Below are 17,080 nucleotides of genomic sequence, written 5' to 3'. Positions count from 1 at the left end.
CCTACCACCGATAACCCTTGCTTACCAAGAATCTATCTACCTCTGCCTTAAAAATATTCAAAGACTGTGCTTCCACCACCTTTTCAGGAAGAGAGTTCCAAATACTCATGACCCTCTAAGTGAAAAAATTTCATCTCATCTCTGTTTTACGTGAGTGACCCCTTATTTTTAAACAGTGACGACTAGTTCTAGATTCTCCCACAAGAGGAAACATTCTCTCCACATCCAACCTGTCAAGACCCCTCAGGATCTTCCATGTTTCAGTCAAGTTGCCTCTTACTCTCCTAAACTCCAGCAGATACAAGCCTAGTCTGTCCAGCCTTTTCTCACAAGACAACCCACCCATTCCAGGTATTATTCTAATAAACCTTCTCTGAACTGATTCCAATGCGTTTATATCCTTCCTTAAATAAGGTGACCAATACTGTACACAGTACTCCAGATGTGGTCTCACTAGTGCCCTGTACAACTGAAGCATAACCTCCCTACTTTTCTATTCAATTCCCCTTGCAATAAATGATAACATTCTATTAGATTTCCTAATTACCTGCTGTACCTGCATACTAGCCTTTTGTGATTCATGCACTAGGACACAGGACACCCACATATTTCTGCACCTCAGAACTCTGCAATCTCTCACCATTTAGATAATATGCTTCTCTTTTATTCTTCCTAACAAAATGGACAATTTCACATTTTCCCACATTATACTTCATTTGCCAGATCTTTGCCCACTCACTTAACCTATCTCTATCTGTTGGTAGCCTCCTTATGTCCTCTTCACAGCTTACTTGCTTACCTATCTTTGTGTCATAAGCAAATTTGGCAACCATCCCATCCACCCTTTCATCCAGGTCATTTATATAAATTGTAAACAGTTGAGGCCCCAGCACTGATCCCTGTGGCACACCACTCATTACATCTGTAATAGCTGTGTGACCATCTTAAAGGGACTGCTACTGTAACTAACAGGCTGCAAACAGGCAAGGGAAATTAGAGGGAACATTGGTCTTATCCATTTTATTACTTTCACTTTTACTTTATTTCTTGCTTCTCCTCATATATCTTCTATGTGATTCTATCTTAGTTGGGTACATCATTTAGCTTTCTGAGCTTAAAAAACTCTGAATGCATTTGAACTGATGTTGATATGTCAGTTAATGTACCAGACTGCTTGTGGGTTTTGGTCCGACAGTGACTGCATTGGAACAGAATTAAGTATTAAAACAAGCTTAATTAGGGCATGGACCTACTATGTGGTTGGTTTTTCCCAAAATTTGTGTTCCAGGCTCATTGAAAAACTGCTTTATATATTGATTCAAATTAATCCAACATGCTGATTGCTGTGAACAAACTATGACATTGCATTGACTTTAACCCAGACTGTAATGACTATTCAATGTAACCAGGTTCAACAAGGATGCACAGGAATGTCAGGTAATGGAGTGGCATAAAATGGCCCAATCTATGGTTCTATTGTGTGGTAATAGTACAGCCCAGTGAGAAGCAAAAGTCATATAGGCCAGAAAGGTTCCAGGTTTGATCCTGGATTAACTGATCTCAATTGGGACAGGAATTGGGGAATGACAATTGGCCTCAGTATCCTGGGTAAGGAGGGGAAAGCTTGGGTTCCCCCCCTACTGTTCCCAATTGACAGATGCTGCTGGAGAGTGTCTAGGACATAGGTGAGGGTGAAGCTTGGTCCCAGGGATGAATTATTTGCTGATTGTCACATTCACAGATGAAGAAGGTCGACTAGCCCAGGGTGCAAGAGGGTGATTAATGCTTTTGGAACTGAGGTCCAGCATGAGTCAGTGTTGAGAAGGGGAAATTGGAGGAAAGTAACTTTTAGTGTACACAAGATAGAAAAGATTTTCATGGTGGTCTTGTGGTTATGTTACTGCACCAGTGATCTAAGGACCAGCCTAATAATCCAGGGAACACATGTTCAAATCCCACTTTGGCAGTTTAAGAATTTGAGTTCAGTTAATACCAGAGATATACTCACTGGTAGAAGGCCGCTTGTTCTTTGATATAATAACGTAAGCTATATATGGCACTTTATCATCGATGAACAGGAAGTCTTGTTTGAGCTTTAGATATGAAAGCATGTCTGCCAACTCTTTGATCCAGCTGGTGAACCTTTAGAAATGTTAAGAAGTCTGAGCTGTTATTTGTACAGCTGTTATTTCACGCTCAAATAATTTTAACTTAAGGAACTGTAGGAAGGCTTTTAAATTGACAGCCCAGTACAAAATGACTAAGAACTGACTCAGTGTTCTGCTGATAGATAATTGCCAAATATGAAGTTTGATTTCTCGAACAGGCATTGCAGTGAGAAACAGTTCTTGCAGAGCGATAGCTCAGCAGGAGATTGTAGGTCATTGTTTCAATCAATGGACAGGAAATCGGAACATATGAGCCTGTAATTTCCTTAGTGACTCTCGCTACTAGTATTGCTTCTTGTCAGTGGCTTTACAGTAGCTTATCTTGAATAAGAAACATTCGGAGTAGATCCCACACTTCTTGATTTTCATTTTGATTTCTTGAGTCCAATTTCATGTTTCTAAATATTGAACAGAGGAGGTATAGACAAATGAGGATGGGCAATGTTAATAAGTGTCAACATCATTCAAACCTTTTGATCAGATACCAAGCAAGAGTGCTCGACACACTTCTTAAATATTACACACTCAAATTCAATTTTACCCAATTTATCCAAGACTTTATTTAACTGCACTTTTAAACAAATTATGACAGTGTAGTAGCATATTACATCAGGCATGTGAAACATAGAGTACAGTCAGAAGATGAACAGCTTTGACATCACGGCAGGAGGCTAGACTGGGAGTGTGGGATACTGGATAGTGGGGAGATATTGGAGGCTAGACTGGGAGTGTGGGATACTGGATAGTGGGGAGATATTGGAGGCTAGACTGGGAGTGTGGGATACTGGATAGCAGGGGGATACTGGCGGCTAAACTGGGACTGTGAGATACTGGAGACTAGACCGGATGTGTGGGATACTGGATAGCGGGAAGATACTGGAGGCTAGACTGGGAGTGTGGCAGGGAGACACAGGTTGCTAAGAGAAAAGGACAGGTTGTTATTAGTGATTTAAAATAGCTTAGACATTCTGATGTAAGTGGAAATCTCAACTCCAAAACACCGTGGAAATTAACTATGCAAGTGAGTAGCCACCAATGATTCTATTTCAACTGGTGACACAAGTGAGCATCAATCTTTAACCCCTGGTGCAAGACGTTTCTTCTAACAGTTCAAGTAAAAATAAAACCCAAAGGAAAATGCAAATGCCACTGGCGCAACTAGTAGGGAAAATATCTGGGAATGAAGTTTCAGCTGGTGCAGTACCAAGGAAGTGCTATACTGCTGGAGGTCAAAGAGCACTGAAGGAGGCCATTTGGCCTATCGAGTCAGTCCGTGCCAACTCCCGACAGGGAAATCCAAACAGTCCCATTTTCCTGCTCCATCTCCTTTGCACTGCATGTTTATTTGCCTCAAATGTCCATCCAATTTTCTTTGAAATCATCTCTGCTTCCTTGTAGGCAGCGAGTTCCAGTCCATTACTCCTTGCTGCATAAAACAAGAATTTCCTCACAACCCCCATTTCTCTTGCCCAAAACCTTAAATCTGTGTCCTTGTGCAATAAACTAATGTGAATAGCTTATCTAAACCTGTCATAATCTTTTACATCTCTATCAAATCTACCCTAAATCCCCTTTGCTCCAAGAAGAACAACCCCAGCTTCTCCAAACTAACCTTGTAGCTAAAATCCCTCATTCCTGGAACCATTCTATTAAGTCTCTTCTGCACCCTCTCATGGGTTCTCACATCCTTTCTAAAGCGTGGTGACCAGAATAGAATGTAATATTCAAGCTATGCCCTAACCAGAGCTTTATAATGGTTTATATGCCTTATATTCATATTTCACAAATATCATTTTACCAAGATAAAAGCAAAATACTGCTATGTTGGCAATCTGAAATAAAAACAGAAAATGCTGAAAAAACACAGCAGGTCTGACAACATCTGTGGAGAGAGAAACAGAGTTAATGTTTCGAGTCCATGTGACCCTACTTCAGAGCTAAAGAGAAGTAGAAATGTGACAAAATTTATACTGTTTAAGGTGGGGTGCAGCAAGTGAAGCTGGATAGAAGGCTCACTAAGTTTACCAAGCTCACTAAGTGGAGCAGTGTGTTGTAAACTGTTCATCATTACCTGACTGCTCAGAGACCGATATGTACTTGTTTGTTCATTATAGCCCAGCAATTTTTTGAGCTCTTAATAAGAAAATTAAACTTGTTTAGACATACCTCAAATTCTCAATCTTAGGCCAGATGTTGTCTTTTGGCTGAGTCATTAAACCAAGGTCCCGTATGTCTGCCCTCTCAGGTGGATGTAAAAGAGTCCATGGTACTATTTGGAAGAAGAACAGGAGAGTTCATCCAGTGGCCGGACCAATATTTATCCCTCAATCAACACCTATGGTAATTTTCCCAACTGGTGGCACAGCATATCTGATTGATCACAGCAAGATAAAGATTTGTATAATCTGATTATTTTCCGTGTGTAAAATAGATACATTCAACAGAAGTGTGTGAGTCATGTAGAGAAGAAGAGAGAGCGAGAAGGTCAAACAGGAAAACGCCAAGAGGCAAATAAGGAATTAAAAGTGTGAAGCAAAAAGCAGAGTGTTGGGCCTAATGTGCCGAGGACTTCCAGTTTTTGTGAACGAGTTGTGTGTGAGCAAGAAGTGCATCATGCTGTCAGACTTGCTGAGTTTTTCCAGGTATTTTTATTTTTGATTTTGTTATGGATTGTGTAGTTTCATTCAGCTCTGTGGACCTACAGTACCCAGAGTGCTGCTATCACCAGGGCCCTGTAAAAATCAGTCTGCATTTCTAGGCATCGGCACCTGAACTATAAATAACAACTGTGAGGCATGAGCACCAGAAAAATAACTTGAAAATAGATTTATTTCCTGGTGTTGAACACTTTAGTTCAAACATTTCATGAATGTGAGGATTTTATTTTTGTATTACAAAGAGGGATGTCGATGAGGTGATTTGACCCTGAACTCCAAACTGAGTTGAGGCAGTCAGTCTGTCAGTTGGGCCTAGGCTATTGCAGACGAGCATAGTTCGGTTGCCAGCTATTTAAGGCTCAGAAAAAACACTCTCTATGGAATTACTGTCCAATGACTGCCATCAGCAAGGGAGAGAGAAAAGAAAAAAATTATCTTCCTGTAAACAACTGAGAAAATAGAGCTGGGTTTGTGTCTAATTGTCTTAGATCACCGATAATCCTGTAAAAATAAAACTCCTGCTGGAGGCCTGCACAGGATCACTTACTCTAGATGCAACTGCTAGGGCCCAAAATGTTTTGCCCTCAGTTTCTCAGCGGTAGTTCCATGACCTGTTCATCCTTGTCTTATATTCATTAAGAAATTCTTCCCTCCTCTTCCAACATTCCTGGCTCTTCTGTGGTTCCGTGGACAGCAGTAGACATCCCAGCTGCCATTGTTCATCTGGGAGAGCCGGCTGGTTGTTTGACTTGAAGGATGTGTCAGAGCTGAGCCTGGACTTCCCGCACTCTCTTGGCGCGTCTATACACGCAATTTAAAGCGGTGCCTCCCACATTGTGAGCAAGATTTTCCCTGTCTTAAACTCAGGAGCAATAATTCCAATTATGCACAGCTTCACCAGTTTACCGAGCTGAGATCAGTGAATTCAGTGCAGATAGGAAATGAAACCTCAGACATGCATGTCTGCATGATTTAGTTTAACGTTAGTTTGTTTGCTATTTTTTTACAGTGAGCCTTTGGGGAGCTTGTTTTTCAATGTCGGCTCAGTCAGTAGTGGCTCCAGCCTCTGATCCAGCAGGTCATAGTTTAATCCCTGCTCCAGACGCAAGTGCGTATTCCAGGCTGCCCAATGTAGTACTGAGGATATGCAGCACTGCTGGAGGAGCTGTTTTTCAGATGAGGCATTAAAGTGAGGCCCTGTTTTCCTTCTAAGATGGATGTAAAACATCCCAAAAAGAGGGGAAGTCTCCTTGGTGTATTGGTTAACATTTAACATCTTATCTGGTCACTGTCATATTACCATTTGTGGTATCATGCTGGGTGCAAAATGGTTGCAGCGTTTCCTGTGTTACAACAGCCAAAACACTTCAAAAGTTTGTAAAGAGCTTTGGACATCCTGAGCTTGTGAGAGGTGCTCTGATTAATGCAAGTCTTTCTGTTCCAAGTGTGTGTTTACAATGTGATTAAGATCTCCAGCTCAGACATCCGAGACCCCTTTAAAATTTAGTGTCCAGACGCTGAATTTTATGCCTTGGGAGGTGGTGGTGGGGAGGGGAGGGGGGTTGTTGGTGGTGGTGGTGGGTGGAGGAGTTGGGGGGGGGTGGTGTGGGGGGTTGGGGGGGGTGGGGGGGGGTTGGTGGGGGGTGAGGGTGTTGGTGGGGGGTGTGGGGGGGTGGGTGGGGTGGTGTGGGGGGTGGGGTGGTGGGGGGTTGTGAGGGGGGGTGTGGTGGTGGGTGGTGGGGGGGGGGGGGGGGGTGGGGGTAGTGGGGGGCGGGGGTGGGGGTAGTGGGGGGGTGGTGCCCTGCCACTCCCACCCCTACCCCCTCCCACCCATCGAAGTGTAACATTGGGGGCGAGCCTGCTTGTGCCTTGCAGCTATTCTAACAGCCATCAGGCCTTTAATTTAATAGGAAGTCCTGTCTCTGAGAGTTGCCGGCCAATCAAATGACTGGCAGCTCTCCTGGTGGCACCAGGAGTAGGGGGTTCCCTGGAGAAAGGGAGGCTGGAGCCCGGAACAAGCTGAATCTGGGATCGCACTGGGGCCAGCTAGCCAGGTGAGGGCTGCACAGGGCAGGGGTTGGAGGGGAGCCACAGGGTGAGGGAAATCTTTGTGTGGGGGGCCTCCGATGGGCACCGGGTGCCCAAACTGAAGGCAGTGTACTCCTTCTGGCCAGACACTTGGCCACCAGCCTTTACTAGAAGATCTCCCACAGGAGAAAAAAACCCCAGGAGCAGATCCTTAAGCAGCCATTAACTGGGGCCTCAATTGGCCCATGGCTGACTGATGCCTCCTCTGCTGTGGGTAAAGTACCTGCAGGGGCAGATAGGTGATGGGCACAGCAGCGCTGCTGTGATGTCCAATTTATGCACCCCTGCCTGCTATCCCGCACCTGTGGGCTCTAAAATTCAGCCCCATGTTTGTGAGAGCAATTATTACAGGAAGCTAAAACAAAAACAGGAAGCTGTTTGGCTACATTATTGCAGCTTTGTTCGGACTAGTTGATTCACTGTGTATATGGTTATAACAAATCCCAGCTTACTGTTGGTGTTTGGGGTGAGGGTCCCCTTCCTCACTCCCTCAGAACACCATGCCGACTGTGTGCTCTGCGCCCTTGCTGCTGAGTGGCTGCTTTCTTCCACAGACTCTCCTGGGTCACTGGAGTCTGCTCCGCTATGTCAGCTTTTCACTCTTTCCATTACATGTGGTGATTCCCCTTTCATTGGCCAAGTTCTCTCTGGGTGAGATCTTTGCTTCTCCTGATTTTCACTGACTTCGAAGGAAATAAAAAAATTGGGAGGGATATAAAGCAAGCTGCCAACTATCTACTCCTCTCTGTGCAAAGGCAAAATACTGTGGAAATCTGAAATAAAAAAACAGAAAATGCTGGAAATACTCAGTAGGTCTGTGGAGATAGAGAGTTAATGGGTGGAATTTAATGCTCGGGCAAGTTCATTTTCAACAGCGTGAGTCCCGCTCACTGTTTGGAGAACAGGAGGAAGCCCAACATTGCCTTTCTGCCCAAGACCAGATGCTGTTCTGAAGTAATCAGGGCAGCGTCGGGCCTCCCACTGAATGAAGCCCAACGCTGCCCTGATTACCTCAGAACAGCATCCGGTCTTGGGCAGAAAGGCGACGTTGGGCTTCCTCCTGTTCTCACGCTGCTGACAATGAACTTGCCCGATATTTCAGATCTGCGACCATTCATCAGGGCCAGGAATATGAGATATGTAACTGGTTTTGGGCAAGTACAATGGCAAAGAAATGGGGGAAGTGGGAGTAAAGAACAAAAGGGAAGGTGGGTGGTCAGGTGAAAAGGAGAGGGGATGATGTTACAAGGCAAGGTGAGATAGTCATTGGATATGTAAAGAAACAAAAGGTGGGTGTGGAGGAGATGTAAATGGGGAAAACCTGTGTCTTGTATATATCTTTTGTTTCTACCATTATCACTCCTTTTGTCAGGCACAGATCACCTCTAACATGTGCTCCAGCTACCTCATTCCGTCTGTACAGTTGTCATGTGTTTCCTCCCTTCCTCTAGTTCTGCTCCATTTTCAAGTGCTGTCCATTGGTATTATCATCCAGTTTTGAGTAAGGTTCCTCTGCTCGAAATGTGGACTTCCGATCTCTCGACAGGCACCTTGTGTCCCCAAGGCTGGGGTTAAAATGATTAACATTTAGTGAATTTTTTGTCATGGGTTTTGACTTTCTACTCTCCTGTTTTGAAACACCTGCTATAAACTTGAACCTTAGATTAGGGGATGGCCTGGTTGTTTATTAGCATTGTATAAACAGAAGGTTTACCTTCTGAACAAATTCAAACAACCAGCTCATTCAGTAAGTTGGTCACCTTTCTGTCACATTCCTGATGTTGACAACCAAATACCTTTCCATCCCAGGATCCAAGAACCAGTAAGAAATCAGGTTGATTCACAGAAGTTTTGTGCCTCTCTACCTCTCTTGTCTTTAAAAGCTACCCCTTTTTGTCCTGCTATGACCTTAGATGGCTTCATGTCAAATGTTGTTTGACAATTGCTCCTGCGTAAAACTGGGCAGAATTTTGCCCTTGTCAGGTGAGCTCGGTGAGGGTGGGCTTGGCGGGGGTGGGCTTGGCGGGGGTGGGCTGGGCCGGTCGGGAAGCCAACCCGCCGCCCGCGATTGGGGCCAGACCGCGATTTCACATTTGGCCTGCCCAGCCTGAAACGCTTTCTGCAGTGCTCAGCGCTGCCCGTGCAAGATGGTCGGGGGTGGGAAGGAGGGCGAGCGCGAACTTTGCACAGAGCTGCCTCAGGGAGATGAACAGTTTAAAAAAAAAAAGATTTTAAAATTGTTATAAAACATGTTCCCTCATGTGGCTCATGAGCAGGGACATGCTGTAAATGAAATGTAAAATGTTTTATTTTTATTTACTGTTGGAAACCTCATCCCGGCCGTGGATGAGGTTTCCTAAAGAGTGCAAAAGCTGCTTGGCCTTTTTGCCTGCCCGCCAATTGTAAGTTTGGATGCGCCGTGAAAATTTAAGTAAATTATCTTTTTAATGGCCTTAATTGTTGGCGGGTGCGCTGCCGATTCCCATGCGCGCTCGTGAACCAAAATATTGCATGACTGCGCGTTGACGTTGGGGTGCTCGCCTGATGTCAACAGACGTCATTTTATGCCCGGGCAGGTCGGGCGTGTGCGTGCCTGGCCGCTGAGGTAAAGATCCTGCCCAATGTAAATTGAACATAAATTAACAGGCAAATCACAGTTGGTACAAATTATAAATTACACATGGAATAGCAGATATAACAACAATAAATCTCTCAGGGTTTTAAGCAATCCACTCCTCTCTAAGGCCCTAATTTTTAATCCTAGTTCTTCAAAGCACTGATCTTCTTTTCGTAGAATTTTAGTCCCTTTCTTTCAAGGACTTAGCTGATTCACCTCAGGCAGCAGCTTCCATCTGAACAGCTGCAGCAACCCTAAACATGCTTTCCAACCAATCAGAGATCAAACTCTCTGACCCGGCCTGCAAGCCACCACTTCTCTCCAGCTCTTCACTTTCCTTTTTGTTTGCTACAAGACCTGCATATTTTAACTTTCTTCCTGTTATTTCTACTTCCAGGTCAAGGGTCACCAAGTTATATGGACCAGTATTTCTTATTGTCCAAATATTATAATTGACCCCTTTACAATTGATATGAACTCTTAAAAATCCTTTTCAAATATTTTTGAACAATTACAGATTTTCCAAACACGTTAAAGTAATTACAGTTTTATCTCACTGTTTCTGCTCCCAGGTCAAAGGCTGTCACAGTACTTTATGAATGCAAGTTTTTGTTGTAATAGTGTCACTCAATTACAACTCTTCAATATCCAGTGCCATCATTAGGTTGGCCTGTTTCTTTACATATACTACATTGAATTACAACCACAGGCCTAGGCCCATCAATTCTATTGGTTTTTATTCTTTCATAGGATGTGGGCATTGCTGGCAAGGCCAGGATTTTGTTGCCCATCCCTAATTGTTCTTGAGAAGCTGCTAGTGAACCAACTTGTTACCCACTGCAGTCAATGTGATGTAAGTACACCCGCAGTGCTGCTGGGAAGGGAGTTCTAGGATTTTGATCCAGCAACAAGTGAAGGAACGGTGATATATTTCCAAGTCAGGATGGTGAATGGCTCAGAGGGGAACTTCCAGGATGGTGTGTTCCCAATTATCTGTTGCCCTTGTCCTTCTTGGTGATAGAGGTTGTGATTTGGAAAGTTTTGTCGAAAAAGTCTTGGGGGGGTTACTGAAGTGCATCTTGTAGATGGTATACACAGCTGGCACTGTGCATTGGTGGTGGAGGGAGTGAATGTTTAGGTTGGTAGATGTGATGCCAATCAAGCAAGCTGCTTTGTCCTGGATGGTGTCGAGCTTCTTGAGTGTTTTTAGGGCCACACTCATCCAGGTAAGTGGGGAGTATTCCATCACACACCTGTCTTGTGCCTTGCAGCTGGTGGACAGGCTTTGTGGAGTTTGGAGGCAAGTCACTCACCATGGAATTCCCAGCCTCTGACCTGCTCTTGTAGCCGCAGCATTTATATGGCTAGTCTAGTTCAGTTTTTGGTCAAGGGTAACCCCCAGGATGTTGATAGTCGGGGATTCAGTGATGGTACGGCCATTGATTGTCAAGGGGCGATGGTTAGATTCTCTCTTGTTGGAGATGGTCATTGCCTGGCACTTATGTGGTGCGAATATTACTTGCTACTTATCAGCTCAAGCCTGGATATTGTCCAGGTCTTGCTGCATATGGGCATGGACTAATTCAGTATCTGATGAGCTGTGAATGGTACTGATCATGGTGCAATCATCTATGAACATCCCCATTTCTGACCTTATGATGGACGTAAGGTCATTGATGAAGCAGCTGAATATGGTTGGACTGACTCAGGACACTACCCTGAGGAACTCCTGCAGTAATGTCTTGGATCTGAGATGGTCGACCTAAAACACAACCACTTTCCTTTGCTGATGATCGAGAGTAGACTGATGGGGTGGTAATTGGCCGAGTTGGATTTGTCCTGCTTTTTGTGGATAGGTCAAATCTGGGAAATTTTCCATTTTGTTGGGTAAATGCAAGTGTCATAGTCATACTGGAGTAGCTTAGCTAGGCTTGCGGCTAGTTCTGGAGCAGTTCTTCAGTACTATTGCCGGCATGTAGTCAGGACCCATTGCCTTTGCAGTATCCAGTGCCTTCAGCCGTTTCTTGATATCACGTGGAGTGAATTGAATTGGCTGAAGGCTGGCATCTGTGATGCTGGGGACCTCTGGAGGAGGCCAAGATAGAGGCACTGTTGCTAAAGATGGTTGCAAATGTTTCAGCCTTATCTTTTGCACTGATGTGCTCATTGAGGATGGGAATATTTGTGGAGCGTTCTCCTCCTGTTTGTTATTTAATTGTCCACCACCATTCATGACTGGATGTGGCAGGACTGTAGAGCTTAGATCTGATCTTTTGGTTGTGGAATCCCTTAGCTCTGTCTACCGCTTGCTGCTTTCACTGTTTGACACGCAAGTAGTCCTGTGTTGTAGCTTCTCCAGGTTGACATCTCATTTTTAGGTATGCCTGGTGCTGCTCCTGGCATGCCCTCCTGCACTCCTCACTGAACCAGGTTTGATCCCCTGGCTTGGTGGTATTGGGGGATATGCCGGGCCATGAGGTTACAGTTTAAGACTGAATATAATTCCGTTACTGCTGATGGCGCACAGCGCCTGATGGATGCCCAGCTTTGAGTTGCTGGATTCATTCTGAATCTAGCCCATTTACCAAGGCGGTAGTGCCACACAACACACTGGAACTTATGCTCATTGTGAAGACGAGAGTTGTCTTCATAGGGACTGTGTGGTGGTCACTCCTACTGATACTGTCATGGACAGATGCATCTGCAACAGGTGGATTGGTGAGGACAAGGCCTAGTAGGTTTTTCCCTCTTGTTGGTTCCCTCACCACCTGCTGAAGACTGAGATTGAGATTTATTCATGTTGAATTCAATGGACCTTTGTCTGGTCCATCAGATTTTCTGTCCCACTATTAACGATTCCCACCGTGGGCAGGGCTGGAAGATTCTGGCCTTAGTCTGGCAGCTATGCCCTTCAGGATTTATCCAGCTCAGTTAGTAGTGGTGCTACCGAGCCACTCTTGGTGATGAATATTGAGTACATTCTGTGCCCTTGTTACCCTCAGTGCTTCCTCTATGTTCAACATGGAGGAGCACTGATTCATCAGCTGAGGGAGGGCTGTACGTGGTAATCAGCAGGAGGTTTCCTTGCCCATGTTTGACATGATGCCATGAGACTTCATGGGTCTGGCATCAATGTTGAGGACTCCTAGAAACACTCCATCTGGATTGTGTATCACTCTGCTGCCATCTCTGCAGTATCTCTCCTGCCATTGGGACAGTGCATACCAAGGGTTGGTGATCGTGGTGACGGGATGTTGGCTGTAAGGTATGCTTTAATGAATATGACCATGTTAGGCTGCCGCTTGACTAGTCTTTAGAACAATTTAGGCACAAGCCCTCAGGTGTTAGGAAGGAGGACTTTACAAGGTCGACAGGGTTAGGTGTGTCATTGTCATTTCCGGTGCCTAAGTGGATGCCAGATGGTCCATTGAGTTTTGTCCCTTTTTGACTTTTCTGTAGTGGTTTGGTACAACTAAGTGGTTTGCTAGGCCAGTTCAGAGGGTAGTTACGAGTCAGCCACATTGCTGTGGGTCTGGAGTCACATGTAGGCCAGACCAGGTAAGGATGGTAGATTTCCATCCTTAAAGGACACTAGTGAGCCAAGTGAGATTTTCTGACAATCAATGATAGTTTCATGGCCACCATACTGAGATTAGCTTTTGATTCCAGATTATTTTTCGATGCTGGTGTTTGTATATATTCCAGCAGAAATCCCTCTTTTTTCCTAATTTGACTGACCAGAGACATCTCACATCATTGCCCTATCATTTTCCACTTTGCATGTACTTTGTGCCTCAAGCAAGCATTAAAAAATATGGATATGCTGTGTACATATGGTACTGGACACAAATTTAATTTCCCATGGCACAGCAGACAGTTTTCCCACCCTTGTAAATTCACTCATGAAAATACGAAATCAAAAATCTTCATTAATGATTTAATTTAATAAAATTCAGTTGCCAGCAGTTATCACAAGCCCTGTCTTCATCAGTGTTTTTCTGATGGGGATTGTGACAGGGTCCAAAGACAATGACTTTCGTCTTTCCAATATTTAGTTGGAGGAAATTTCAGATCATATATACACTTGTCCAAATTTTGGGCTTTTATGCAAGGCTGTAACCATCCAGCACCTGTCTAGACTTTGCCAACTACCACTTTATGAACAACATGAAAATAATAATTTAATAAATAAAGACAAAATTTGTTAAGTGCAACTACTGGATCAAAATCCCTCCCTAACAGCACTGTGGGTGTACCTACACCACATTGACTGCAGCGATTCAAGATGGCAGCTCACCACCACCTTCTCAAGGGCAATTAGGGATGGGCAACAAATGCTGGCCCAGCCAATGATAATCACATCCCATGAAAGAATGGCAAAAAAAGCTTCACTACAACAATTTGTAGTGATGTAATGCCGTTAATATAAAACATCTAAAGGTTCTTCACAGAAGTGTTATCAATCAAAATTTCACACTGAGTGACATGAAATATTAGGTTAGATGACCAAAAGCTTGGTCAAAGAGTTAAGCTTAAAAAGAGTCTTAAAGGAGGAATTAGAGTCGACGAGGTTTAGTGAGGGAATTCCAGAGCTTAGTTCTTTAGTAGCCACCAATGGTGGAGCAATTAAAATCCGGGATGCTCATGAGACTGGCATTGGAGATGTCAGAGGGTTGTTGGGCAGGAGATTACAGAGATAAGGAGTGGTGAGAACATGGAGGGATTTGATAACAAAAGATGAGACTTTTAAAATTGAGCCTTTGTTTAACCTGAAACCAATGTAGGTCAGTAACTATTAAGGCAATGGGTGAATTGGACTTGGTGCAGGTTGGGACATGGGCAGTCAGGTTTTGGGTGTCCTCCAGTTTACAGAGGACAAAATGTGTGTGGCTGACCAGAACTGCATTAGAATAGTCAAGTCTAGAGGTAGCAAAGGCATGGATGAGGGTTTCAGCAACGGATGACCTGAGGTAGGAGAGGAATCAGATGATGTTACAGGTGTGGAAATAGCCAGTCTTAGTGTGGATATGTGGTTGGAAACTCATCTTGGTGTTGAACATCATGGTTGTGAATAGCCTAGTTCAACCTTAGACAGATACTCAGGAGAGGGATGGAATCGGTAGGTAGGGAACAGAGATTGTGCTAGGGTCCAAAGACGATGGCTTTGGCCTTTCTAATATTTAGTTGGAGAAAATTTTTGTTGATCCAGTATTGCATGCTAGAAAAGCAGTGTGACAGTTTAGAGACAGTGGAGGTGTTGAGAGAAGTAGTGGTGAGGTAGAGCTGGGTGTTGTCTGCAGACATATCACTGAGGGGCATCACATTGATGAGAAGTGAGAGGGAGTTAAGGATAAGTCCTTAGGCGAAGCCAGCGGTAATGATGTGGGAGTAGAAAGAGAAGGTTGTTGTACCTATTAGGAAATATTGAACAGGCTGGAATTCTTTTCTCTAGAAAAGAGAAGATGGAGAAGTGAACATTTGGAGGTCCTTAAGATTAGGAAAGGGTAGACGCAGAGAAGGTGTTTCCAGTTGCTGGGCAGACTAGAACTAGGGGCCACAAATATAAGATACTCAAAGAAATGCAATTGGGATTTCAGGGGAAACCCCTTAACCTAGAGTGGCTAGAATGCGGAAGCCACTACCACAGGGAGTAGTTGAGATTCATTTAAGGGAAAGCTAGGAAAACATGAGGGAGAAAAGAACAGACAGATTTGTTGATGGGGTTAGATGAAAAGGGGTGGGAGGTGGCTCATCTGGATCGTAAATACCAGCACTGACCTCTCGGGCCGAATGGCTTGTTTTCTGTCCTGTTGATGTTAAGCAATAGTAACTCTCAAAACAGAATGGAAAATATTGTTGCAAAGGAGAGATTTTCAGGTTATGGGAAAGTGCAGGGGAGTAGGTTTAATTGGATAGGTCTTTCAAAGAGCTGGCACAGGCATGAAGGGTTGAATGGCCTCCTGTGTTATATAATTCAGTGATTTTTGCACAACGTTTGCACAAGTTGAAAGAGAGGGTGTTTGTACTTCAGTTGGTCTTTGTGAATGGGTTATCGGGGGCAATGAGTTGAAGAAAGATCATTCTCATCAAGAAGGGAGCGTGGGGAAAAGTTTAGCACCTTGTTCTGAACATTTGGTCTCTGTGTTTGATTTTCAGCTTTACCTGTGTGATAACCCCAGCAACTGTGACAATGAGACCCAGTATTTCAAGGCTGACAAGTGTTGTTTCAAATGTGGCCCTGGTAAGTGTATCTATCATTGGTTGGAGGTCAAACAGAGATGAGCAGGGAAAAAATTGATAAAAATAAAATGTTTACTTGACGTAAGTATGGAAAATACTGGAAAAACCCTAAAGTGTCTATGAAGAAGAAAGATAGGTTCAAATTTGGAATGCAGACCCTTCATTGGAACAAGGACATTTTTGTTTAATATAAGTGTTAATAAAATATTCCTGATGATGTTGCCTTTTCTTAAAGGTAGATTGACCCAATTCAGGTTTCCAATGTTACTTTTTATTAAACTTACTTATTTACCAATTTCCTGTGAATGACTCTGTACTTATAACTATAAGAAGGAACACTGAAACAATAGATAATGGCTGACATGCACCTCAATGTAATTTAACCATTTTGGTTCCATATTCCTTAATATGTTTCCCCAATGAAAATCTATCAATCTCAGTTTTGAAATTTTCAATTGTTTCCCACATCTGCATTTTAGCATTGGGCTTGGAAAATGTGTGTTGGGCCATTTCCTGAGTTCGGAAACTAGAGCTCATCACCTCTGTCCATACCCACCATATTCCCGCCTCTTGGAGACAGGGTCAAGCAGGTTGTGGGTTTGCCGAGTTACAAGTCAGCATTGGAGCAGGGCGGGTGCTGGGGCAGGCTGGTTAGAAGGCCCTTCTTGGTTTGCTGGGACATCGGCCCAGCTTTCCAACGTAGTCACTCCCTAACCCTCATTCTCCCTCAAACCCACCCACCCTCCATGTCCTCATATCCCCTATGCCCCCTCCATGCCTCCTTGTATCCCGCATACCACACCATGACACCTTATATCCCCCGTGCTCCCCCATATCTCCATGCCAACCCATGTCCCCTCATACCCCATGTTCCCCCCCTATCCATCAGGGCCCTCATCCTCCTCTTGCTCCCAATACTTGCCATGCCCCCTCAATGCCCCTCATACTCGCCATGCCCCTCATGTACATTCCATAACCACTCACCCAGTATCCACTATGGGTTGACCCCAGGATATCTTTGAAAGGACATTAAAAAAATAAACCGCTAACAATCTAATAGAACTGTCATACTCAAACACAATGCATACTGAAAAAAAATCTCCTCCATAAAACCCATTCAAAATATAAATCCCCTCAGGCAGTCAATTTGTAAAAACAAACTCTTATCCACTTACAACATCAAAGGCAGATAATCCTCTAATAACCTCTTAAAACTGTCAATCAGAATGTGAACACAGCAGGCCCCCCACCCCCCCAAAGCTGGGATAAGTGGTTATGGACCTATTGAAACTCAGTCAAGCACTCTTAAA

General features: G+C 44.1%; 1 protein-coding gene across 2 annotated transcripts in view; it reads left to right on the top strand.

Annotated features, from left to right (window-relative positions):
• The window catches only part of LOC121287069 (tumor necrosis factor receptor superfamily member 5-like), a 56,586-nt gene that overhangs the window by 15,626 nt on the left and 23,880 nt on the right, over positions 1-17,080 (top strand). For both annotated transcript variants that reach the window (XM_041204556.1, XM_041204555.1), the window contains exon 2: positions 15,687-15,771. In XM_041204556.1, the coding sequence (XP_041060490.1) occupies positions 15,687-15,771 (85 nt within the window). The remainder of the gene's footprint in view (positions 1-15,686; positions 15,772-17,080) is intronic.

The sequence above is a fragment of the Carcharodon carcharias genome, chromosome 14 (genome assembly GCF_017639515.1).
Source record: "Carcharodon carcharias isolate sCarCar2 chromosome 14, sCarCar2.pri, whole genome shotgun sequence".
In the NCBI taxonomy this organism is placed as follows: domain Eukaryota; kingdom Metazoa; phylum Chordata; class Chondrichthyes; order Lamniformes; family Lamnidae; genus Carcharodon; species Carcharodon carcharias.
The sequence above is the reverse complement of the archived record's forward strand: the minus strand, read 5'-3'. Positions and strand labels throughout refer to the sequence as shown.